We start from the raw sequence: 27466 nt of genomic DNA, 5'->3' as shown, positions 1-27466 counted from the left end.
AGCACACGCTCTTACAAAGAGGCTTGAGTATCAGACAGAGGTCTCACAAAACCTCTTGTGATGGAATGACTATTAACAATACTTCCTATAACAGGAAAAAATCAAATGCTACACAGGGATGAATTCTTTAACAATAGAATAAAATGTGACGTTTTAACAGGAGTGCAAAATGGTTTTTTTTTTCTGCCATGGGGTATTTAAATACTTAACACACTTGTGGCTCCACAAAATTATCAACTTATACTTTAGCCTGTCTAATTGGATTCACAATGCTTAATTTTTAAGTTAAAGTGATATAAAAACGGAATTGACTTACAGCCTAATTGATTTTCTCGTCCCATAGTGGTTGCCTTTGGAGGTCCAGGTCAAAGGACACTGGGGGCCTTCCTAGGCCCACCGGACAGAGGTTCCCTACCCCCGTTAAGTAAATCAAAACACAGGGTCACCTTAAAGCTAGAACTGGCTTTGACCTTACCTCCTGACAACCTCTAAACACTTTTTATGCGTTGCACCCCATTTTTCTTGTAATAGCCTCTACTTTCTATTCTTACTGTATCTGACTTGCCTGGATGCTTGTGACTACACACCAATATTATTTGTAACAACCTGTTTTCTGGTCCAGAACTGAAGTTCTCCTGTCCATTCTCTTCATGCCAACCATAACTTTCTTTCTATGCCAACCATAGACCTGTTGAAAAATCCTTTACTACTAGATCAGTAATTCCAAATTTCCATTTTAAATACAATTTTTTTCTCTCGTAAATTTTTATTCTCATTTCCCAATTATTTTACATGGATCCTTCATTCCAGCTTGGTCACTGATCATTTCCTAGTCATATCTTGCACTTGACATTGCATGGTATTTGTTGTTCAGGATTTTTTAAAAAGATTAATTTATTTTTATTGTAAAGTCAGATATACAGAAAGGAGGAGAGACAGAGAGAAAGATCTTCCATCTGATGATTCACTCCCCAAGTGGTCACAGCAGCTGGAGCTGTAACAATTTGAAACCAGGAACCCGGAGCCTCTTCTGAGTCCCCCACACTGATGCAGGGTACCAAGATTTTAGGCCATCCTCGACTGCTTTCCCAGGCCACAAGCAGGTAGCTGGATGGGAAGTGGAGCTGCAGGGATTAGAACCAACGCCCATATGGGATCCTGGAGCATTCAAGGCAAGGACTTTAGCCGCTAGGCTACCACACCAGGCCCTGGATTTTTGTTTCATGTAGAGTTGCTTCCCTAATCAGATCCTACATGCTAAAATCCTACCTGAACCTATCAACCCACGTGAGGCATTCATTAAAAATCCTTTGATTCTCCATCAGAAACGTCCTCCTGTCTTTTAAGATTCTGTACTATGATAGATTTACTCGGAAAGTGCATTCATACTTTCAAAAAGCTTATGGAAAAAATGCAAATAAAAGGTTAAGCATATTTGGGTACAAAATATTTGAAAAACATAGTTTCTTCAAGGTCTGCACTTTCTGTGAACATTTGAAAATATATCACACCTCCAGTTCAAGCAGCTGTTTGTAAGCTTTAGGACAGAGATGGGGCCCGGCACAGTAGCCTAGGAGCTAAGGTCTTCTTGAACGTGCCAGGATCCCATATGGGCACCAGCTCTTATCCCTGTGGCCCCACTTCCCATCCAGCTCCCTGCTTAGGGAGTGAATCAGCAGATGGAAAAATCTTCCTTCTGTCTCTCTTCCTCTCTGTTTATCTGACTTTCCAATAAAAATAAATACATCTTAAAAAAAAAAGGGCAAAAATGGTCTTTTTCATCTTTTTAACACCTTTTCCTTTGGCATGCTGCTGCCTCATGACTATTCCTTGAGTGGATTGATAAGCAGCCAATGAATCTGTACTAAAGTGATCATTTCAGAAAATACTTGTGCAATTTACATGGAGTGTTTAATAATAAAGAGCGATTGAATTAAATCCTGCCAATGGAAAAAAAAAGTCTTTTTAAATGAGCTAGTCTTTTATCAGTAAAATTATTACAAATAGTTAAGTAATCATTTAAAACATTTAATAAGATCAGCCCAAATAAATACTATAGGAAATCAACTTTGTTCCATTTTATTATTCATATTTTCAGTAACAAGACAGATATAACTTAAAAACATATACATCTGTATCCCTTTGTCTGTATCTAAATAGAATTGAGCAAAAGAGGACATTTATGATTTTCTATGTTTTCTGGAATTTGTTTTAAAATTTTTACAATGATTATATATTATATACTATGTGAGAAATAGAAACATTTTAAAATAACTATTAGCCCACATGGCACTACATGTGTAATGTCTTAGATGTAGAAACTGCCTTCAAGAGTATTTTGAAACTCCCAAGAAACAGAATTGAAGTTTCGCTCACTATTCCAATAAGTTTTGAAAATCTGGGCCTCGTGTGGTAGCCTAGCAGCTAAGATCCTTGCCTTGCACAGACCATGTGGGTGCTTGTTCTAATCTCAGCGGCTCTGCTTTCCATCCAGCTCCCTGCCTGTGGCCTGGGAATGCAGTTGAGGATGGCCCAAAGCCTTGGGATCCTGTACCCATGTGGGAGACCCGGAAGAAGTTCCTGGGTCCTGGCTTCGGAGTGGCTCAGCTCCAGCTGTCGCGACCACTTCGGGAGTTAATCATTGGAGGGAAGATCTTCCTTTCTGTCTCTCCTTTCTGTATCTCTGACTTTCCAATAAAAAAAAAAAGATCTTTAAAAAAGTCTTACTAGAGTAGGTGAACAAATACAACTATGACTGATAGTAAACCCTATTTAGAAAGGAAATAACAGAGAAAAAGTAAAAGCAAGGGAAAATAAATTTGATTGAATTTTATATAAATCACATAAACTAATGTAAACTTTATATTCTGAAAATCAGTTGCTTCATGGGTAGAAGTTCTCAAAAATATTGCAAGTAAAACTATTAAAATACTTCAATAATTTGAAAATCAAGTAAGCCATAAAGCAAAACAAAAGGACATCTGGAAGGCAAAGGGATTGAAGATCACAAAACAAAAAACAAATGGTGTGCGTGGCGCTCCAGAGGTGTTGGCAAATAGATATAAACCCATTTGAAAATAGCAACAGTTTGCATAATTACAATGAGCTGATGATGAGTTTAGCATTTATGCATCTCCTGGGAAGCCTGTTGAGTAAAAAAAAAAAATCAAAGCACTGGGAGACAATAAAAATCTTATCTCCTGCTCTACAGTAGAACTTGAGAAGAGAACAAACATACCGATCACTTGCACGGCTGGTTCCACGTCTGTTGTAGCCTCTTCCAGCAAAGACAGCAGCGTGGCTGATACCTGATGCACAGACTCGATGTTGCTAAACAAGCTGTCCACATCCAGCCTGTCAATCTGAGGAGACAAGAAGAGCACAGCCGGTCAGCAGACGAGCTCTGTCTTCGCGCTGTCTGCTCCTGCACAATGGTCAGCACTTGCCAGGCTGGCCCGTTCCCTCTCCAGCAACCATTTCCACAAGCATTCTCACATAGAATTGCTAGCATACATGCATTGCTTTTCATCAGGGAAATTGGGATGGCGATAATGACCTGTCTTTTTCTTTATTTAGAATACGTTTTCAGCTGAGTGTATGTCTACCTATTTCTAGAAGAAGCAGAGTGGGAAGAAAATGTGAGCCTAATTATTTTTTATTAGTTGCCTTTATGAAGATAGGTGCTAGAGTGTATGATGGGATATTTCACAGCATATACAGCTGTATAAAGCCATCACTCAGCCTAGGCAAAGGACTATTTCCAAATTTGCTTTTAAGCCGCCGATGTACTAAACATGCCATACTGGCTTGGTTCTTGCATTGTTTCTTTGGAAGAAATACGAGTGAAAGCATTTGAATTCTCCTAATTAGCAATTTATCTTTTTTTTTGTAATTTTGTCATAGTCTAAAAAACCGATGTGATCATTCTTAGATTCCATAAATGGTACTTTTAATAATTTATTAATCCATTCGCTTTGATTTGATCACAAATTGCGTGTCTCTTATGTACCAAGAATTACAACAAAAGCCAGACTCTGAGTGCATAGGAAGTTACTGGAACCAGAGCCAACTCTCCAAGCGACCCGAACAGAGTGTGAGAAGTGCTCTGAATTAAGGTCTTATTTAAAAATTTTCCCTTCAGTCTGTTAGATCTCTTTACATAATCCAACAATGCTAATAAGGGCAAATCCGCAGTGGTAAAGGCTGCAATGAGATATGGGAGGCAATGTGAGCAGGTGCCATTTATTTACAACATAATCTTTATACCGCTTGCACATTCATAACAGTTAAGTAGCCAAAAAACAAACCATGGAAGTTTTAAGTGTATTAGGTGTATTTGCAGAGGAGAATGAAAGCAGCCAACTCAGTTTTGCGTGCATGCATTTAGGTATGGTCCATCTGTTGGTCTATTTAATAGACACAAAAATTTTGCTAAGGATATTTTATCCTTGAATGTGGAGGCTTGACTTCATATTATACGATTTAAAAAGGTGGGTTGCTATGTCAGTCATTTCTTTCACAACTGGTCTTACTTGTCATTTTTTTCAACTATCTTAGGAAAATTTTCACTTTTTCTGGCTTGTCTTTAGGATAATTTCCAGCATCATTTATAATCAAATCCATATGATCATAGGTAGTGTTTTAATATACTGATTTTTTACCAAGCCAATTTTTAGGTAGGGCTATGCTATGCTGAAACCACGAGCTTGGCACTCTTTCTATCTCCCATGTGTGATAGGAGCCCAAGAATGTGACCCATCTTTCCCTGCTTTCCTGGTGCGCTATCAGGGAGTTAGATCGGAAGGGCAGCAGCCAGGACTGGGAACAGGTTGCTCTGGTCCGAGGTGGTGGCTTATTGCACTGTGACGCCTACTGGCCTACAGTCCAATCATTTTTTGAGGTGAATTGTTCCAAAGTGTGAAGTTTCATCCCCTAATTTACTTGCTGCATGAGTTAAAAGATCAGATGCAATGTACATAGCACACCCTTTATTATTCTTGGTTCGACATTTTCTTCTAAGGAAATAGAAGTTTTTCATATTTATTACTTCAACTGTCACTGTCAACTTCTCTGAGAAATATGAGCCAGGTTGAAGACAAAGAAATTAATATCAAACAAAGAGAGGAGCTATGACCAACCTTAGATGTAAAAAACTCAGGAGCGAGCTAGAAGTAGAAATTGACTATTTACTACCATGCTTTAGTCCTTTATTGGCAAATACTAATACTAGAAGTACTTTGCTATCTCTGTTTAGATTTTTTGACTTATTCCTGAGTTTTTTACCATATTACTGCTTACATCATCCATCTCCCATGGATAGTACCTGCATATCTAATTAAGATGACAAATCCTTTTAGCAAGGATGTAATTCTGCATCCTATCTATAATCTTTGCTCAATGCTAAAAATACTAAATTAAAAAAAAAAGATTTAGTTCCATTTCATCCTGAAGGACAGAAAGGATTAGAACATCAATTGGCTTGGATTCAAATGTGCAACTGCAGCCCCATGGGGGTTCTGTGGATCAGGAAAACAATTCACATCCACTCATTGCTATGCCAAGGAGCAAATGCCTGACCCAAGCAGGCTTTTAAAATTGATAGTTGATTTTATGATTACTGATATAAATTCAAGGAAGCATAAGCAACTATGCATGTGTGTGTATCCGTAGACACACAAGTATATGTAATTTCCTAGAAATAGGCTTTAAGAGCCTAAGTTAAATTGTATTTTAAATAGATTAACATTCACTTTGAAAAAAGATTTAGTGCTAAGTATACACTGTTTTCCCATTCAAATACTAACCAGGCCCGACCCTGCTTAGCTTTCAAGATCAGATGAAATTAGGTACGCCAAGACAATATATCCTTATTATATAAGTTAAAAGTTATCTTTTATTGAAATTAGTTTTGATTGTATTTATGTTTTATAATTCAAAGGGGCAAATATACTTTTAATTTTAACCCAATTTATACATCCTTAAAAGAGGTATTTTCTGTCTCTGTACTAGAACTGGTCTTTTCCTCCAACATCCTAATATTGAAGCCTCTCTCTCTCTCTCTCTATATATATATATATGTATATATATAGATAGATATAAAACAAATGTAACTATGTAAATATACACACATGTATATGTATATATAAGGGATGTAATATTGGATATCGCGAATGTTATATTTACATATTTACTATATAATTCATAATTATACAGCATCCATACTGTCAGCAATGTATCTATGTTGAAGCTGTGTCTTCCTCTGGGATATCTGGCTATAATCTGAATGCCCAATATGTCCACTACAGTGCTGGGTAGGTGCATTCCCAGCTCAAAGTTGACAATTTTAACTCTATTGGATCTCTGTAATTCATTCGATCCATTTCGGGGGACTCTAAAATAAATTTGTAATCATTGTTCCTGGCTGTTAATAGCAGATCTGCAAAGATTCAAACTAGTATGAAGAAGAAAAACAGTTGAAGCCTAATTTGGTTATTCAAAATATTTCAGTTAGATATTTTATAACCTCCTATTTAATTTTGTCTACAAGCACTAACAATTGTGTTTGTCTTGGTCATCGGTATATATCCAGCAAATTTTCTGGCAGAGGCCAAGGCTCCCTCTAACTTTGCACTTGGAAAATGCTCATTTGCGGGCCCAGCGGCGTGGCCTAGCAGCTAAAGTCTTCTTCTTCAACATGCCCTGGGATCCCATATGGGCGCCGGTTCTAATCCCAGAAGCTCCAGTTACCATCCAGCGCTTGCTTGTGACCTGGGAAAGTAGTCAAGGATGGCCCAAAGCCTTGGGACTCTGCACCCACGTGGGAGACCTGGAGGAATTGCTCCTGGAATCAGCACAGTTCTAGCCGTTGCGATCACTTGGGGAGTAAATCATCGGATGGAAGATCTTCCTCTCTGTATATCTGACTTTCCAATCAAAATAAAATAAACCTTTGAAAAAAATGCTTATTTGCTATTTTTATTTTAGAAGCAGGAAGGCAATTCAGCTGAAAGCCAATCTCTGGGAACATAACCTGACCTTGATGTTTGTCATGAAAAACTCAGTCTACAAACAAATGCAGAAGTAGATGTCAAAAAGGAGTAGAGGAGCCAATTTAAAAAACGAAATAAATCAGAGACACGTATTGGTTGTGGCTGACCTGTTCATTTCCCAAACGGTTGGCCCTGGCCAGGAAGACAAGGCAAGAACTCAACTGGGATCACACACGGGTGCCAGGGACCCAAGTAGTTGATCTGAGGTGCTCCTTAGCAGGAAACTGGGATCAGGAATGGAAGTGCAACTGGAACCCAAGCACTCTGTAATATAAGTATCCCAAGCAATAGCTTCATCTGCTACACTGCAATGCCCATTTAATTAAAAACAAAACAAAACAAAACATGGTAATGTTAGCATCTTTTTCTGTCATTGCTTTTCTTCAGTTGCACCATTTCTACTGCCAACATTATGTGGAAATACTTCAGCCACCTTAAGCAGTTATAAAATATCTGACATTCAGGGAGCTCGTGCTTTGCACTGTAGCAATAACTCTGCTGGCTAAATCTCCATTCCGATTCATGATTGTTTCTTCATGAAAACTTCTATAATTTCAGAGTAAAAATGAATAATATGTTTAAAATTTTAACAAGTGCTGGCAAATTATAAACAGTATTTTTCTTCTAACCACTACTGACTTTAAATTCCCCAATTGGACATAACTATCCTGGCCTTAAACTGAAAGAGATTTCTACTCTCTTAATTTGATGACTCAAATCCCACAACTTGAAATTTCCGGATGCCTGTCCATGGCACATACACAACAATCACAGAAGAAGGCAGAAAATCAATGGCTTGGTGTTTGACGGCCATGATGATGACCACCAACCAAGTGTTCCTCTAAAAGCTATTTCCAGGAAATACGTCACAGTTTCCATTTGGTATTTAAGCATAAACCCCAGTTTCAAAGCAGGTCCGTTTCTTCCCTTTCTTCAAAGCACTCAGAGGGCTCTACAAGTCATCAGGAATGAGAGTGGGGGCCAGTGTTACAGTGTTAGCAGGTAAAGCCACTGTGTTGCTGGCTTCACAGAGGGATGCTGGTTTGCATCCCAGCATCCACTTCTGATCCAGCTCCCTGCTAATGGCTTGTGAAAAGTGAAACATAGCTAAAGTATTAAGGCCCCTGCAACCCATGTGGGAGAACCAGATAAAGGTTCTGGACCCTGGCTCCTACCTGGCCCAGGCTGGCCACTGCTGCCTTTCTACAGTGAACCAGCAAATGAAAGATCTCTCTCTCTCTCTCTCTCTCTCTCTCTCTATATATATATATATATATAACTTCCTTTCAAATAAATAAACAGATATATCTTTTGAAGAAAACAAACAAACAAACAAACAGAAAAGCAACAACAAAAGCACAGCTTTTGGGTGAAGCAAGAGCATGTTGTGGTGTTGTATTTCAACCAGTGGCATGACAAGGAAAAACAAACCCAAAAAGGTCTATTTCTGGACTCTGCACTGATTCAAGTCATTACTAAGGCCAGTTCCCTATGGCCACAATCTGAAGAGATCTAACAGGGTTGTGATCCCTTCTCTCCATGCTATAAGGCAGCTCCACATACAATATTAGTTTGGGATATGGATGTATTTCCAGAATTTGATCACCTTATGATATATACAAAAACAGAGACACAATGGGAACACTGTGCAGGAACAACTAGGTCTTGGTTTATTTTTAGTGAGAAAGCTGAGAGGGGGAATGTTCGTGACATAGCAGTTACAGCAAGAGGAAAGAGGATGTTGGCAAGAAGCCCTAGCAACTGCTGGGCTAGGCTAATTGCCTAATTACAACGCCAGTTACTCAGACAGTTGGCTTTGAGACTACAAAGCTTTCCAGAGTAAACTGGCCATTATTTCATCAGGTTTCCCTAAACTGTTGATTTGTATGTGTGAAATATCCTCACTATGAAACTGGATTCTAAACTGGGTAACTGAATCAAACTACAAGTTGAATCAACATCACAGTTAGCATCATTAACTAATCTTGCAACCAAAATGATTAGGCTATCTGCTTTCCCAAAAACATCTTAGCCCAGAAGACATTTATGTGGACAGACTTATGAATTAGTGCAGAGTCAGTCTTTTTACAGAAAGAAGGGTGGGTGCTTCTGGAATGGACACCTCAACATGGGCAAGGAGAAGGGCTGAACCAACAGATGTAAAGAAAATTAAAACAGAGACTGTGGTAAAAGCAGAGACGTGCCTGAGTGAAGATGCTCATCTCAAGGTTTTGAACTGCTAGTTGGAGAGTAAGTGCCCATGCTGATGGCCTTGTATGAAAGGTAGATCTTGCACCAAAAGTTTCTTTCTAACTTGATCTAGCTTCCCAAACACAGAAACATTTAGGAAAGTAGTAACTGGATGTTTGTCACTCTTTCCTATTTGAATTTATATGAAAAGCTCAGGTGATAAATACTTTTAGGAATTACTGTTATGAACCAAAGGTCCAGTACATTTTGTGACCGTTTCAGAAAAAAATTTTTTTAAACTATAGAATCAACTGTTCAGTAATATTGTGAAGAGATAATGGGATCAGCATGGTGGCACAGTATGTTAATTCTATACCTGTAGTGCTAGCATCCCATCCAGGCACTAGTTCAAGTTTTAGCTGCCTCACTTCTGATCCAATTCTCTGCTAATGTTCCTTGGAAAGCAGCAGAGGATGATCCAGTCTTGGGCTCCTGTATCCATCTGGGAGCCCCAGAAGAAGCTCCTGCACCTCAACTTTGGACTGGCCCAGCTCTAGCCATTGCAGCCATATGGGGAGTAAACCAGAATGAAAGACACACACACACACTCTGTCTCTCTCTCTCTCTCTCACACACACACACAACTGTTGTGTGTGTGTGTGTGTTTCCTCTCTCTCCATAACTGACTTTCAAGTAAAACAGATCTTTAAAAAAAAAGAGATAAGAGAAACTAGTTTGAAAGCTGGAATGATAAGTGGAATTTTTTAAAAAAAAATGTATGTATTATATACAAGCTAGGGAAGAAATAATACGGAAGGGTACAGTGAATTATGATTCAGCTGATACAGTGAATGAGGTCAATATTTTTGTGGCTTGATCACTTGAGTACTCATTCTATGAATGTTTGTATGTGCATATGCACATGGGTACATCTGTGGTTTCTTCTTCCTGCTTACAAACTCAATCACAGCTTAATAATATTCAAGTTTCTCAACAGAAAATCTGTATCTTTCACATTGGACATCAGAAAGGACTTTCTAATGTTAGGAATGACTTGGCTCAACATTTTACCTATTTTTCCTCACCTGTGTCAGAATTGCAAAGCATTAATTCTCAGTAATGCAACTAAAGACTAGGAGAGAATTCAAATTACTAAAAAACATTGTGTTGCATTACAACAAAAGTCATTAAGAGTTAAAATGAGAGGAGAATAGGAACATTTGCTTCATATGGTACATGAAGAAACAGTACATAAGAAAGATGAGGGCAGTGTGAGATGGCAGCCTGGGATCAGACAGGAACCAGAGACAAAATTTGTAAAAGAGAAGTTTATATGTGTCATTAATTCTGGAGTTTTTCAGTTCTTAGTCATTTGAAAATTTCATTTGTGTTACTATTTCATATTGCCCCTACCTAGATTAAAAAGCAAACAGCTGGGAATTTCTCATTGCTTTCCATATTCTTGACATGATGCTCTGCAAGACTTGACTCAGCATGCCTAACCTGCTTTTTCTCCTGCAATCTGACACCCCAGGCACTGTTTGGTCTCATAACACACACCATTCTAGTCCCTGTAGTGTATCCATTCTCTGGTTGTCTCTAGTCATAATAGAAAATCTGCAATAAAAAGCTACAGTAGCACATCTCTTGTGCATTTTCATCTCTTACTTACCAAGTACCAGGCAGAATATGAGATGGCTTTCCACATGCAGAATTTGCTAAGGAAATTCCAGTGAGTGGCTTCAAAACTTCCTGCATCACACCCTTGCCTAAAAACCTAAAGGAGGCTATGGCAGAAGGAAAGTTATATCTAAGCTGAGCAGAATGAGAATTGCTGCAAGTTTGAGAACAAGAGATACAATGAATGAATCCTGTGGACCTGTAACTGATTATGTGGGCTGGGGTAAGCTCATCTCTGATTCTGCCTGTGGGACTGAGGGACAGAACACTTACATGTAGTGACAGCCTGGGATAACAAGGGCATACGGAAAGAGTTGCAAGTCACCAACTGAAAAGGACAAGCAACCTGGATCAAGTCAATTCAAGCGAAAAAAAAAAAAATTCATGTCACCACCAGCATCATGGACGTATCAGGAAAAAAGCCAGGAAATGGAATCACATTTTATGGTACCTTTGGAAGGGCCAAAGAATGAGCAGCCCGTCTATGACAGTACCAGTGCAAGTACATCTTTCTGCTTCCTTCTCTCTCCTTTCCTGTCTTTTGCCATCAGAAACCACCTGGTGGGCTGCTCTAAGGGAGAAGCAGGGAGAAAGCAGGCTGGGTCCCCTCTTTCCCACTGCAAGTGTCCAGGGAAAGAATTTGGGGAGAGCTGATGCCCAGATGAGAGTTTAGATTCAGATCTGAGATGATAAATTTTGAGATTGTTTGCTACTTAAGGTCTAAGGCATGTAAGTTTGAGACAAAAATAATGGGGTTGCCAGTGCATTCATCCAAAAGCGGGACAGAATTTCTTACTGTGTGCCTTTGGAAGAGTGGAAGGAGCAAATTCACAACTTTGATTACATCACAAGTCATGCTTGTTTGGTGTTTTGGCTATAACAATGGCTACTTATTGAGTGTCTCTGTGTCAAGAATTAAGTTAGACTTTCCAATATATTTTATTCCATTTGTCCCTTATGAAATGCTGTAACATGTATTTCTTCAATGAAAGAAACAAAGCTCTGAGAATGTAATAGATGGAATTATGTCTCTGAACAAAGGTCAAATGTAGGCATGTCTTATTCAGACTTTCTAGAACTTCTATATTAGGCTGCCTCTCTGCATTGATAGGCTAACTTTGCTCATCCAGCATTCACTGAGACAAAGCTTATACTCTGCTGCCGTAGTAACTAGCAAGTACTTCCAACATGATACTTAGTCACAATATTGTCAAAGTATTCATCTGCATGTCCTGCTCTCCTACAAGACAATACATTTTAGGGGACAGTTCCCATGCTGGATTCATCTCAACCTCACTAGCCTTTAGTATTTAGCATCCATACTGAATAAAACATAAAAACAAGGGGCTACAATGGTGACTTAGTGAGTTGCACAACTACCTGCAATGCTGGCATCCCACAGGGATACCACTTGGAGACCCACTTCTGATCCAACTCCTTCTTAATGCGCCTGGGAAAGCAGTAGAACATGGCCCAAGTACCTGTGTCACTGCACTCACATGGGAGGCCTGGATTTGACCTGGCCCAGTCCCAGCCTTTGAAGCCATTTGCACACTGAACTAGCAGATGAAAGACCTCACTGTGTCTCCCTATCTCTCTGCAACACCACCTTTTGAATACATTTCTAAAAACTTTTTTTAAATGAAAAAAGAGAAAGATACCTAGGGAGAAAAGTCCATGTTTATCAAGTTAAATTTTCATGTGTGTTTCACTGCCCTGAAGAACATTGTGTTTGATCTCAGTCTATAGGGCCTACTACTTAAAAAAATTTTTTTTTGGTTTTATTTCTTTGAAAGGTATAGTTACAGAAAAGGAGAGACAGAAAAGGAGAAACCTTCCATCTCACTTCGCATATGGCTACAATGGCAATGGTTGGGTCAAGATGAACCCAGGAGACTGGAATTTCATCTGGGTCAAACATTTGGGCCATCTTTCACTGCTCTCCCAGGTGAATAAGCATGCAGTTGGATTGGAAGTACCGACACTTACATGGGATGCAGTACTGCAGGCAGTGATCTAACCCAGCATTCCACAATGCCAACTACATGGCTGCTAGGTTTCAAAGTCCTTTCTGCCACATTCCAACTGTGGTTTTGAGTGATCTACTTAACTCCGTGTGCCATGGTTTAAGTAGGAATACTTAAAACTTTCATGAGTTAATGTGAGAACTGTGGGTCAGAAAGAGTCCAATGGAATGTCATCAGTTAGCTTAAGAATGGTAGGCTTTTGATGAGAACCAGGTGGGACGCTACTGGAGGATTGTATGTAGAAGAATCCCATGATCTGACTAGTACTTTTACACACTACCTCCAGCTGCTTGATTTAGGAAGAGAGATGGTCTTCAGGCAATTCTAGGAATTTAGCTGATTACTGAAGGCTCTTGAGCCAAAGTGGAAATAATAGAGTTGCTGAGATACGTTCCAATTCTGGATACATTCTAGAGGCAGTGGGGTTTGCTGACAGATCCATTACAGGGTGTAAGAGGAAGATAAACGCTTAGGATGACTCCAGACTTTCAGTTTTGGTCTTGTTTCTTTTTTGGCCTGAGCATGGAGGGGTACACCTACCACTTACTGAGATGAGATAGATTGTAAGGGTAGAGATTCAGTCCATTTTGTGCTATTGTAACACAATATCCCAAACTCAGTAAGTCAGGAAACGTGTTTCTTAGAGTTCCACCAAGCTCAATGTTGAAGAATTCACATCTGGCCAGGACCTTCTTGTTAGGTGATCCCTTGGTAGTAGGCAGAAGCGCAAGTGAGCACTTCCAGCTGAGCGCTAAATTGGCTTTTATAACAAACCCATTGACAAGAAAACTAGCCCATTCCCACAAGATCACCTTTGATCCAGTCACTTTTTATTAAGGCCTACCTCCCAATTCTTGCATGAGGATTATGTTTCCAACACATGAATTTTGGGGCATACATTTCAACCCATGGCAGGAAGCAAGTTTCAAAGGGAAGACGAGGAGCTCAGTTTTCAACATGTTACATCTGGCAGGCCGTGTGGGCCATCATGTAGAGATTTGGGTGAGGAATTGGATCAGCAAAACAGGATTTCAGGGGAAAATCTAGGCCGAGGAAAACACTTTGCAAGCCAGCAACATAATGATGGGATTGAAAGCTACAAAACAAGATTGGATCCCCAACACAGCAAAAGCCCTACATTTACTGTTTTGAGGGGATATCAACCAGCAAAGGAGCAGCCAGAGAAGCAAGGTATGGGGAGGGGTGAGCGTGGAGCAGGAGCCAAGGATACGTGCAGTCCTAAGACACAGAAGCATTGCCAACAGATCAGGAAGTGAGTGCCTGCTTCTGCTGATGCCCAAGAAATTGTTTGCTGTGTAATTAGCATACTCATCATGAACCGCCTTACATCATGATCACTTCTACCTCTGCCTTCAAATGAGTATTTCTGTTTTCGTCTGTTTATGGGTCATTTTCGTGGCCAGATTATAAACTCTTCTAGGACAAGACTAAGACATTTTTTCTTAGTTTTATTTCCCTTTAGAAATCAGCAGCTGGCATTGCATGCAGTCAGCACATGACAGACATTTAATCTTGTAATTTGCATATTCAATTAGAATATCACATTCCCTATGAAATATTGCCCCATTAATCTGCCTGGCAATGATCTGCCCCTCCTTTGAACTCTAACTGCACATAGTGTCTGCATTTGCCAATTATGGCTTTGCATTACAAGTTAGCTTTTTGTAGCTATTATGAGAAAGGTGGCACCTCTAGCTGGGGGTCGTAGTGAGCGGATGACAAGGAATAGATATCACGTCCTCAAATACTCCCAATAACCTAAAATTAATTAATTAGTAAACTCATGTGATCACTGACCCTGTTTGTGTCTGAAGTGTCCTGACTAGAGACCTGTTAACAAAACATGAATTTCCCTACCATGTGTTTCCTTTTGGACCTGGCAGTATTCTTTGGAGCTGAATTTATGGCCCTCAAAAGACATGCCTGAGTAAAGTGCCCCATATCGCTGCAATTCATTTGAGAGGTTAATAACATCATCACCACAATCAGTCACTGAGTCTGTGGCTCCTTCTTCACAAATAAAAGCAAATTAAAATAATGGTTTCTGCATCTCAGTTCTGAGAGTGTGAATGAATGTAATATCTTATCCAAGCTGAAGAATAACATGCCTGGATATTAAAAGAGATCTACATTTCACCTTCCTTTTTCAATTGTAGACATCCCAAGCTCTGCACTGAACGGGATGTGCACTCATTTATCTTCTCACTTGGCCCAGCAGGTTCTGATCTGGACTATAGATTATCAAAGTTAGAAAAAACTGAAGCTGCCATAAAACAGATCTTACACAGTGCTTACAAATGCAACAAGAAGTTTCCATCAGAAAATGATAATATAAGGATTATATATTTTTTACAAAAACCCTCATTTTTTTACTTGAGGTTTTCTGAACAAGTAGAAAGATCATGTTCCCATAAATCCAAAGTTTCACGTAGTAGACTATTGATGTATCATTTTCATACCCAACTAAATCTGAATCCAATCTGTCAATAAACTGTGTGTCTTCCTGGATGATAAGACAAAAACGTGTCTCTTAAGGGAAATGGCCACATAAGTAAAGGATCATGATTCAGTATCGGTACTCGAGAAGGAGGCAAATATTTTATATCCATGCAATTTGTGATCAACCACATCACTTGCTCAATGTGACTTTTATTTTGAAGTTAACATTTCAAAACTACAAACTTCCTTGACTTGTCTCTTATTCAGAAACATTTTGGAAAGGAACCTTCCTTCCTTAAGATTTTTTTTTTTTTTGCTTTGTTTTGTTTTTTACTTTTCTAATTTGACTTCAAGTTCCTGGCTTTAGAGGAGTGATGATCCAATTATATAACAAAAGCTGCGATTCCACCCAGAGATAAAAAACAGCTTTTAGTTAAAATGACACCAGCACCATTCCACCAACAAGAAAAACATGGATTGCTAACCTGGTCATATAGATAATAGGATTGTATCATGATGCGACCTTATACACTATAAAAACTTACATTTATGAAGGATTGAAGAATATCTCTATCAATATTTAAGCAGATTTCTAGCAAGAGTAAAATCTCGTAAAGCCAGCATGCTGGATTCAAAAAAGCTACTACAAAGCAGAAGCAGAAACTGAAGTATATTACATTTGAGTCATTGCTCAATTATGGATAGCAGAAATTGCTCTGATTTTTTCAAAATTTAATATAATATGGTGATCAAAATTCCTGTTTATGGTCTGCTTTCTGGGAACCGTGTATTTTTATATCAGTAGCCTAGCTTGGATTTCCACACTCCATAATCTTTTTGGTAAAGAAGTGGAAAGAGGGGTTTCTTTGCTTGACTCTGAGTTTGTCTTACAGTCCAGAAGGATTTCTGATATTCAAAGTATAGCAAGAAAAAGAGCGATGGCACACAGGAAGTGTACGTATATATGCATGTTGTATTGCTTTCTCTCTTTTTAATTTAAAACAATCTTCATGGGAAATAGACACAGAGGTTGAGTGAGAGGACTCACATTCAATGGTTCAATCCCCAGATGTCCACAATAGCAATGATTAGGAATGAATCTGGGAGCAAGGAAGTTTTTCTGGTATTTGAGTCCTCACCTGCTGGCACCGTGGGAGTGTATTAGTAGAGAGACAGAACTGTGAGTGGAGCCAGGACTCCATTCCCAGGATGTGACATTTCTATCCCACACAGCATCTTAACTACTGCACCAAATACCCATCAGTCTTGTATATTTTAAAAAAATAATCAAAGACAAAAAAATGGATAGAGAAGGTAAGAGCATATTTTTAAGTAATCTTTTTTGTCTTGAAATAATTTTAGAATAATTTTATTAATTTTAGAATCACAGGCAGTAGTTTAAAGAATTTGTTTTCTTTACCTAGTCTTCCCTAAGAGCTACGTCTTGCCAAGCTAGAGTATACAGCCATTGGGAGTAGGGCATGTTATAAACAGAGTATGACATGTCTGAGAGAACTCAGTACCACAATTCTAGTTAATACAGGGCAATTCCATGGAAAAGATGGGATTTTGAAAAGTAATTGAGTTTCCATAGTTGTCTATAAAGGAAAAATAACTAATGCCTGTCTCCGGAAGCAGTGATAGTCTTCTGGTGAAGGTGACAACAGACAGGATAACTTGGACCAAGTTCTTCCATGATGTTAAAAATTCACGACCAAAGATATGTGCTTGCATACATTTTCCTCTAATTGATATGTAGGCAAAATTTTTACAGACAGCTTTGATATATCCAGTTCTGACTCTCACTTTGTCTTCCCACTCCTCTGAAAGCTGCATACATGTTGATAATTACTAAATAAACTTTTTCTGTCTTGGTCCTTTTAACTTATACTCCAGAGAGTTACTATAATTCTAGTTCTTTATTTGCTGAATGAAAGTAGCAACATTTCCTTGCCTGGATTCTCATTACCAACAGTCAGGGGCCTGAGCAGCAGGGCAGGAGAAGGAGAGCAGGAGGGGAGTCAGAGAGAACTGAGTCATCTGAGTGTCCATCCACACAGCAACACTGAATGTGAAAGCCAAAGGCAGCCCTCAGAGCGGCTACAGAGCCATCAGGCATAGGGCAACTTCTGGCAGTGTCACTCACATGACAAGGCAGCCAGGGGCTGGGCTGATGGGTGCAACCTAGCTTGCAGGTACCATGACAGACAGCACGTGTGCCCAATCAGCTGGAGAAGGCTTGGGAGAGAATAGGAAATGGAACTCAGCAAGAGTCCCAGAACATGTGCTGAAGCTTTGACTCTCTCTCTGAAAAGAGAGCCATTGAGAGCAATAAAGTCCAAAGGGAAGCAGAAGTTGCTCATTGAATTACAGTGGAACAAATATAGCTTAGCATTTATGTGTCATCAGTTGGACTGTGATCATGTTTTTCTTATATACAAATGTGCATTTACAGTACAGTATTGAGTGGTATTTTTATTATTGTAGTGTCTTTTAAGGATTTGTTGATCTCTACCACATTGTCATAGGTGAGTCCTTGTCACCTGTGACCCTCTCAATTGGTGGCTGGGAGGCCAGAGGCAGGAACTGACTGCACCTGGACCTATGGTGCCTCCCCTCATTTGCCCGTCCTAGCATTCCTGCCCCAGGCCTTGTCTGTCCTCCTCTGGACTCAGAGAGAAAGGTTTGCCAGGTGTCAATCCCTTGTGCCATGTCACTTGAGTCACTTGCTTTACTTGTCCTTGCAGTCGTAGTACCAACACTCTCCACTGTTAACCCAGCAATGTGCAATAATGCTGGTGGACAAATTTAAATTTAGGGATTCTGAATCCAGAAAGTATTACCATTGTTCTCAAGTATGTGGTCCCCTAGTAAGTGAAATATTTTTTCATTTAAATTAATGTTTGATACTTGTGGTTGAAAATAAAGCATGTAAATATATTCATGATAGGCGAGTCCATGATGGTATATTTACCATAATTCCAATTTCAGACAATTACTAAATATTACAGTGAACAGTAAGCCAAAATATTATAGTGCTTGCTTCTAAGTGATAGAAAAATGGATGATTATTTATTTTTAAATACTTTTCTAAGTAAGTTACAAAATTACTGCCATACAGTGCATCTAAATTTCAACTGACAATGTCAGTTGAACTTTCATCAATGTAGAACTGTAGACTTTTCAGGATATACAAATGATTTCAAGCATAATGTACTCAATTAGAATAAGTACGAATTGATTCAAAATAAAACACATAAACTATTTGCTGTTAATCTAGTAAAAAATCTACCAAGTGTGTATTCAGACACATACCTTTCTAAATTAAATGTTCTGGGGAAGGTAAAGGCAGACACACATTGGCAATTGCCCTTCGGGAAGGAAACTAAGTAGCGGAAGTTGAAAGACTGATTTAAAAAAATTAGGAGACTTAAAAAGATGTACTTAAATTCTTCTATTCTTTCAATCACATATTTATCCTTTCCTTAAATATATAACCCTTTTCCATTGTTGGATTGCTCTGGTTTGATTTATTTTGAAATGCTGCCAGAAACAGTCTCCTATCACCCCATTTGGATAATAAATAACTGGAACCTGTTTCCCTACTATGTGTTTCAACACTGAATGTTATGGGTAACTTTCGCCTTCCTTGCAGAACTTTACGCAATGCTGCTACTAAAGAAGATAAAGCTGTGAGTTTAACCCTGTATTCTATCAGGGGAAAGACTGTTTTGGGAGAAACCTTTTTCAAAATGAGGAAGATTTGTAATCATTTAATGTCACAGAAGAATTAATCAGTCAAGGGCTTGGTCTGGTCATTCATTTGAATACTTACACATTCTAACAACTAAGATAAGCCAGATACGTTTGGCATTCTTCAGTTTTCACCTTCTTTTTCTATTTTCAAATAACATAAAATGACTTGTTTTCACTCAGTGTGGTTTAAGTTCAATTTCACATAGAGAAGAAGATGATGGGTCAGATGGCTTTTTAATGACTTCTAGTCTAAGCTGGACATGGGCAATATTTACTTTCAGTGTCTCAGGTTTAGTCTAGCATGGTTTGCGAGTTGTTTCCATGATTACCTGCAACTGTGTCATTTTACACAAATTTTTTACACTAACTGATGACAGGTGGATTTTATGTAAAGACCAAGGTAATTAAACAGCTAGGAGGGGGTGAGACTATGAAGGAGCTAATTCACATGGAAAAGGTAAAGTTAATGAATTGTTGAGATCAATTAATTACCGCAGTGCTCATAAATGGTTACGGAAGTCATGAGTTCTTGAGCTTTTTCCTTAATAAAAGGATAAAGAAAAGAAAGCCATTAACAGTGGGAAAAAGTAAGATTCAACATGAAAATCCTGCCAGTCCTTCACAGAGCCGATGTCACCATATTAACGGGTAGGAGCAGCAGGCCACTAGGATGAAACTGTATTCTACAATGGGAATAGAGACACAGCTCTGGGAGAGACTTAAACGAAGAGAAATAAACAATCCAAATGGAACGGCACAGGAAATGTGAACTAGAATTCTGAGAACAGTAACTCAAAACGCTGAGAGGGAAGGTAAGCCTTCTAAGGTTGGAACAGTGGCCTAACAGGCCAGTCCTCTGTCTGCCAGTGCTGGAATATCATACGGGTGCTGGTTCATGTCCTGGCTGCTCCAATTGTAATCCAGCTTCCTGCTTATGGCCTAGGAAAACACTGAGAGCAGCTCAAGTTCTTGGGCCCTGGTACCCTCATGGGAGACCTGGAAGGAGCTCCTAGCTTCAGATCAACTGAATTCCTGTTGCTGCAGCCATTTGAGGAGTGAACCAGTGGATGAAAGACCCTCCCTCTCTCTGTAGCTCTGACTTTGCTAGTAACATAAATAAATATTTTCTAAAACAAACAAACAAAAAACCTTAAGCATGCCAAATAAACACCTATTAACATTATATTGAAAACTTTTTATTTGTCAGCATCTGAGGTAACAGTTCTCATAATTGCTTATGAGTTAAGATTAAGAAAAAGCAAACAGGAAAGGCAGGAAGTCTTGATTTAAGAGAGTAAAGTTGCTGGTGATCACCACTTCTGGGTATGACATAAAATGAAGGGCAACGATGGATTTGAGGAAATATCATTGGATAAGAGCAAGTTGAGCATACATGTTATGGGCTGTTCGAATGATTATCAAAATTATGTAAAACTGATGAGGCTGGGAGATTGTATAGAGAGAAAAAAGGAGAGAGAAAACACAGGGACAGTGGCTGGGATTTCCATTTTTCCAAGAAGAGTTTACGGTAGGTCTGCACCACAAGGGAGTGTAGATACTGGTGCTCTGAATAGTTAAATACTGGAAATAAACTGAATTCTCAGGTTAGTAGATCTTGGAACTTGCATGTCTTTCTCTTCTAAATCCATGGTCACCATAAAATTCAATTAAATATCTTGTTCCTGGCTTGGTTGAAAGCCTGTTGCTCAAATTTTGTTAGCAATACAATGGTAGTCCAAAGAAGACTACATGAGAAATTCCAAAGTAGCAAAAGCTCTGGGTTCCCTTTCTCCCAAGTTTAGAAAAGTTTCCTTGGCCAATGGCTTGGTAATGGGAAAAGGGCAGGGCTGATTGTCCCTGGTGGGAAGCCAAGCCTGGAGACCCTGGAAAAGAGGTACTGTGTTCCCCTTTTACACTTGGGTGCTTCAATGATGTGATGCTAGTGAGTTTATTTACGATGGAGGAAGAAAAGAAAAAAACGGAAACATTAAAACCCTCTATTTGCACTTACCTGCTTATTCTTCAGGGGCTGCACTACCTCCCTAAGACACAGTTCCAGGTCGGTGAGATAGTCCTTCTCTGTCTGTACCAGCTCCTTGATGATCTTCGCCCGCTTGGCCATCATCCTCTTCATCTGGTGCTCATCCTCCGGAGATGATGGCTCTGCTGTGGAACACTCGGCCTGTGGAGTCATCCTTTCTGTTGAACGAAAATACGTGCAGGTGAGGCATTCCTGCTGAAGGTTCTCGATTATCAGCAAGGCCACCATAGGATTATTATCAGCAAGGTGAAAAGGTAGAGTCCCTTGGCATGTTTTTACTAAGTAATGTCAGAATGGGACAAAACGCAAGCAAAAAATGCTGGTGAGAATGACTTGCTTATAATCATTGGATAAAATGCAGCCCAGCTGCCATGGCTTCTTTAAGAGCTTATGACATGGTGAATAGCTGCGTCGAAGAAGCTGCTCTTCAGCCTGGAGCTAGAATGCACATTGGTACTTCAAAAAGCTTGTGAGAAAATGAAATTAACAAGTAAGTTTATTTGGATGGGAAAAAAATGAAATCTACACAAAATGTTTTCAGAGTATTTTATTTAAACTTGTTAAAGCCCTCTATATAAAAATAGAATTCAGAACTTCTGGATATTTGCTTTTAAATATGGCAAAAACATTTAATAAGTAAAACACCTCCCAATTTTGTTCATCCCCGTTATGAAGAAGTTACGTATTACGTACCCTTCAATCCTTGTGGTTAACGTCCAAACCTGAGTGCAACAGAAAGCAACGGCACATGATCGGTTTTTTTATTTAGAATTCACAGTGAGAACCCATGAAGAGGGAGGCAGTGGTGAATTAAACAAATTTCAACTCAGCATTTCTATGGTTCATTTGCAGTACTGTTTCCATCTTGTTATCTCAATATTCTTGAGCTACCAATTGGAAAGTTTTAATTTAAAAAAATCACATAGTTGAGAAGATGTGGCAATAAATGGAAAGCCTTATATGAGGTATTCAAGCTAAGTTATCTCCAAGAAAAAGCTTCCACAGCAGTGCGAAAATTTGGAAGCCAAAATCAGGTCACAGACTAAAAAATCAGGGCCATGGTAGGTATCAGAGAGTGTATGTGTACATATGTATGTAAATGAACTTGCTTCAAGTTCAGAGCTTCATCTTAGTCTTTTAACATTAACATGGTTGTAATAACTGATTTAGGACACATCCTGAGTGTTGATACCACTTTCAGAGGATATAGAACTTTACAAAAAGGACTTAATAAAAAAAGAAAGAAAAATAGGGCCAAGCATGATAGCCTAGTGGTTAGATTATTGTCTTGCAAGTGCTGGGATCCCATATGGCACCAGTTCATGTCCTGGCTGCTCCATTTCCCTACCAACTCCCTGATTGTGACCTGGGAAAGCAATGGAGGACAGACTAAAGCCTTGGGACCAAGCACCTGCATAAGAAACCCAGAAGAAGCTCCTGACTCCTGACTTCTGCTTGGTTCAGCTCCGGCTATTGCAATCACGTGGGGAGCGAAGGAGCAAATGGAAGATCTCTCTGTCTCTCCTTCTCTCTGTAAATCTGACTTTCCAGTAAAAATAAATCTTAAAAGAAGGAGAAATAAATAACAGGTCATATACAAGTGAAAAAGAAGAAAAGTGTTTTCATAGCTGACTCCAAAAACAAAGCTGAAATACCTGGGGCGATGTTCTAGCACAACAATGAACAGTCCAATGTAAAGAGACTACCCTAGGAATGGAAACAGACACTTGAAAAAGCAACAAGCACTACGCTCTGCCTGGCCCACTAACTTCAGAAGTTCGGGCAAAGATCCACTAATCAAATATCAGTACAGAATGCTGTGAAGGCAATTCTGACATCAAGTTGTAGCAAATTGATTTTTGAACAATCCAGACTTGCAGGTGAAAATGCTTCGAGACCATCAGTCTTCCGTTATTAGAAAACAAGCTCATTTTGACAAATGGCATCTAAAAGCACTGCTTTTGCAAAGCTTGAGCCACTCAATACCAAAGAAATAACCCACATAAACTCCATAAGAAGACAGACTATAAAGAAAGGAAGAGAATGAATGATTGAGGTGTTTTGCAGATACAAAAGTATTCTTTATTCTGAGGATTGTGGGATGCTTACTTGTAATATTTTTTTGTTTGAGAGTAAGAAGGTGTCTCTCAATGCCTTGAACCTACAGAATAAGTTGCAATCAGGTATTTTTGTAGGTTATTTTAGATACAGAATGAGGAGGCAGGTCGCTTCATGAAGAGAAACATAGTAAGTAGGCAGTATATACAACAGTTAAGAAAATTTTGAAAATTATATTTAAGGTGTACAACCAAGAATTACTAGATATATAGATAGATATAGATATAGATATAGATATAGATATAGATATAGATATAGATATAGATATAGATATAGATATAGATATATATGATTGGTGGAACTATGAGACTGAGGACTGCAGGGTGTTGTTTTTAGCCTTTTTGCAGTTTAACAATTTTAATGAGCAGTTATTTTTCATCCACATTGTAGGTTTTTAAGAGTGGTGACAGGTGAACAGAAACAAAATAGAGAGCTTGTTTGGCATGTCCTCATCCTCGTTGATTGCCTAAGGATCATGCTTGTTGAAACCCACTCCATGAATATGCTTATGAATGTTAATGATGTACTCTTGGTTCACCGTTTCGGTGATAACAGGGTGGCCTTTCTTGTTAAGGAACTATAAATGTCTTTAATACACATTGACATGTATGAGAGCAGAAGAGGATGTGGGACAGACTGGACTAGTCTGCTGCACATACTAGCAAACCAGGGCAGGGAGCGGGTGTGGTGAGGATTATTGTGGATCACTCCGACTAGGCTGCAGCCCACACTGGTTTCTGTGAGGCCCGAGTATGTGCTGGACAGAACCAGGCTGGACTGCAACACCCGTTGGTTCCAGTGGAAGGCAGGGATGGAAACAGAACCAACGCAGCAATTAAAACCACCACCTGATTGGGGTGATGGACTGTGCTGGGCCCTGTACTTGCTAGTATATATAAGAATCTGGTCTGGAAACACCTGAAAGTTTCTTTTTGGATCCCCCCAATCGAACTGCTGGACTCCGAACCCTAACCATGAAAAGACATTGGACAAAACAAGTCAGTCAACCACCTCAGCTATATGTTGGCAGTGGAAAACTGGGCAAATGGAGGCTCTATGATGGACTATGTCAATCAGTGGATTCTTCAACTACCCCATCGTGCTTGGAGTGGCAAGATTGGCAGCAATTCATAATTGTTGAACTATCAAAACCATTTGAGCAAGAATCTCGGTGCATGCCCCACATCAGGGACCTGGGGCAGGTGGGAGACTGGGTGGGGTTGCCCTCTCAATATTGCACTTTACCTCAGATACATGAAGGAAACAATATGGAACTAATTGTCTTGCCCATTTTCCTGTAGCGCTTGAGCCTTTTTACCCTAATTATGTAAAGATTGTCAAAAAGTTTTTTAAAATGTCTTTCATTCCTCCTCTAATACTTAAAATAGTACACAGAAAGAAACAGCACTAGTAAGAAGCTGACAATACATTCCATTATCTTGAAAATAAAGCAACTTGAAATCTTCTGTTCAGTGTTTATTTTTCCAGCTTCTACAGTCTTTGTGCATTACAAAAGTAATCAATCAATTAGTTGGAAGCCAAGCAAGGGAAACAGTCTTCCCTGATATTTAGCAAAGAATATCCTTAAAATATGCCCTCAGATTTCTTTCAGTACTAAACCTCAGGAATCAATTGTAGTGTCAGTTCAACTTACTTCACAAATGTTGCAGTTGCTGTACTTTAAAGTGGACCGTGTTGGGTTTTGTCACAAATGCTTAGATTTTCTAACACTGCTCAACAGCTTGTTCACTCCCAATAGGAGGAATCGGGCGGGTTGAATAAAGTGTCAGTCATGACATGGAACTTTAGAAACTTCACCCTTCACAAATAAAAGCCTCCTCAAGAAGGTTGAGTAACCTGGTGAGACATCTTTGTTTGCTCTTTTAACTTGAGTTTATTACAGGAACAATGACTTAACTTGCATCATTTTATGGGCGGATCTTAAACACTTCTCAAGTTTACATTTCTTAAGCCAATAAACTTTCCACCACACACTGTGGACACATTTTGTTTTTATAAGACCGTTCTCTGCTTTAAAATGTTTGTTTTGACTATATTGTTTTGCATATAAACGTATTTGTAACAAAACAATATAACCAATACATATCACTTGAGCAGCAGTGAGAAATAAATCTTTTATTTCTGGAGAGAGCAACAGAGAAGCTTGGTATTTAATGAAAAAAGAGAAGCCAAATTTTAGGGAGGATTATTTTTTCTGGTAGTTGGCATAAACTAAAGGAGTCTATCAAAAACAAAATCAAACTGGAGTTTAAAAAAATGTAAATTGTTCCATCCAAACATGCCACTATGTGTCAGAGACGAAGCCACGCACCTAATTCCCCTCTATCCATCCTGTTTCTTTGATCCTCAACCTTTGTTTTTATAGCTTTGATGATAAGTTTTTCATTCAGATAGCCACAGATTTCTTTGATAACATCTGAGAAGATTCCTGAGTAAGGAGCTTAATATAAAAGGAGGCAGTGTGGAAAAGTTAATCCAGTACCAGCTCTTCTGTCCCCCTTAGCAGTGAGAATATGATTTCCAGATTAATGGTCCCTGTAGAATCAAAATTTTCCTCAGCCATAAATTACAAATAACTCCATCATAGGGTTTAAAAAAAAAGTTGGATCATGTGGTCAGCAATACATAGAAGCTCATTGCAACCAGCAAAACAAAACAAATGTTAAATTTCTTTATACTCTTCAGATGGCAGAATACCTTTCTATAACCTGCATAAGATAATGAAAGTATAATTGTTTGATGGGCAGGTTTTTTTAACTTTATGAATGTGTGAAAATGTACCCCTATATCCAGTTTGGTTCTCACTTTAAATGCAGTATGCAAAAAGAGTTAAATGGATACTCCACCCTTTATAAAATAAGCTTTATTTTAGGTGATTTTACCCAAATGTAGGCTAGGGTAAATGACCTGAGCTCTATAAAGTTAGGCCAATTTACAGTAGTATCATGTTCAGCAAGTAAGGGGTGTTAAATATATTTCCCATTTACCACATTTTTAACATAAGATTGACTTATTGGGACAGAATCCCACCATAAATTGAGGAACATCTATTATCTAAAACTTTACCAAAAGCAAAACAATTATCCCATTATGTTACAGTTACTAGCTTGTCAAGAAAAAGGTATGACTCTAAAAAGAATGGTCAGGTACATTCAAATTGCAGAGGGGGAGAAAGTAGGGTACACTGTGGTTAGAGGAGTCAGAACACAGCCAGATTTTGAAGCCCTGAGTGGTTGATCAGGGTGGGGTATGTGCATGTGGAGAAACCTGGTCTCTTGGAGAGATGAAAAAGTGCCCCAAAGTAAGAGGGTAATGGGTTAAACCGAAGGCAATCCTCATGGGTTGCCCAGTTTGGTTTAGAATTACCTACATCTTCCTTTTGTTAGATTGTGACTGTTGTTATGGCTAGTACCGTTTTGGATTGGGTTTAAGGAGAAATGATCACTTTGTTTTTTAAAATTACAAGATATATTTCTAGCAATATATGTATATGTATGTATATCATATTGACAGTACTTCATTAAGTGCATGGAGTTGGATTTTGTAGGTTCAAAGTACATGTTGGTCATTTATTAAATTATTTACCTAGGCAAATTTAACTCTTCATGTATCTGTTTCCTGCTTTGAGAATAATGGATAATGTTAATAAAACTTGTTAGAACTCTTTTGAAGATTGAACAAGTACATGGTTGTTAAAAGCATGCGACAATGCCAGCTTTATAGTAGATGTCACTTAAATATTTGTTATTATTTATAAGATCAAGCTCTATGTTAATGTTATTTTTACTGTTGATATTATTACCTGTGTCCTAGTTTAGCATAGAAACTTTCCAACATATTTTTAGGCACAAGCGTACATACCACAATGATTATTTTTGTTTCATTGTTTTTTTTTTAAAGTTATTCATTTGAAAGACAGAGTCACAGAAAGCAAGCGAGAGGTAGAGGAAGGGAGATCCTGAATCCACTGTTTCATTCCCCAAACAGCTGCAATGCAGATGAAATGAAGAAGCAGTGGCTGACAACCTCCCAAATTTGATTTAAAAAATAACAATAATAATAATAAACAAGGTAGATCAACTCAAAGAGACCCTTACCAAGACACATTAGAGTCAAACTTCATG

The 27466-nt window shown here is 38.7% G+C and overlaps 1 protein-coding gene across 1 annotated transcript in view; it reads right to left on the bottom strand.

Annotated features, from left to right (window-relative positions):
* ARHGEF38 (Rho guanine nucleotide exchange factor 38) overlaps window positions 1-27466 on the bottom strand; it is a 98606-nt gene that overhangs the window by 50535 nt on the left and 20605 nt on the right. Inside the window, exons 2-3 of the mRNA XM_040966852.1 lie at window positions 21174-21361; window positions 3239-3362 (exon numbers count right to left, since the gene is read on the bottom strand). Coding sequence (XP_040822786.1) covers window positions 3239-3362; window positions 21174-21361 — 312 coding nt within the window. The remainder of the gene's footprint in view (window positions 1-3238; window positions 3363-21173; window positions 21362-27466) is intronic.

The sequence above is a fragment of the Ochotona curzoniae genome, unplaced genomic scaffold, assembly GCF_017591425.1.
Source record: "Ochotona curzoniae isolate NIBS_2020 unplaced genomic scaffold, NIBS_Ocur_1.0 scaffold_4506, whole genome shotgun sequence".
NCBI lineage: Eukaryota > Metazoa > Chordata > Mammalia > Lagomorpha > Ochotonidae > Ochotona > Ochotona curzoniae.
The sequence above is the reverse complement of the archived record's forward strand: the minus strand, read 5'-3'. Positions and strand labels throughout refer to the sequence as shown.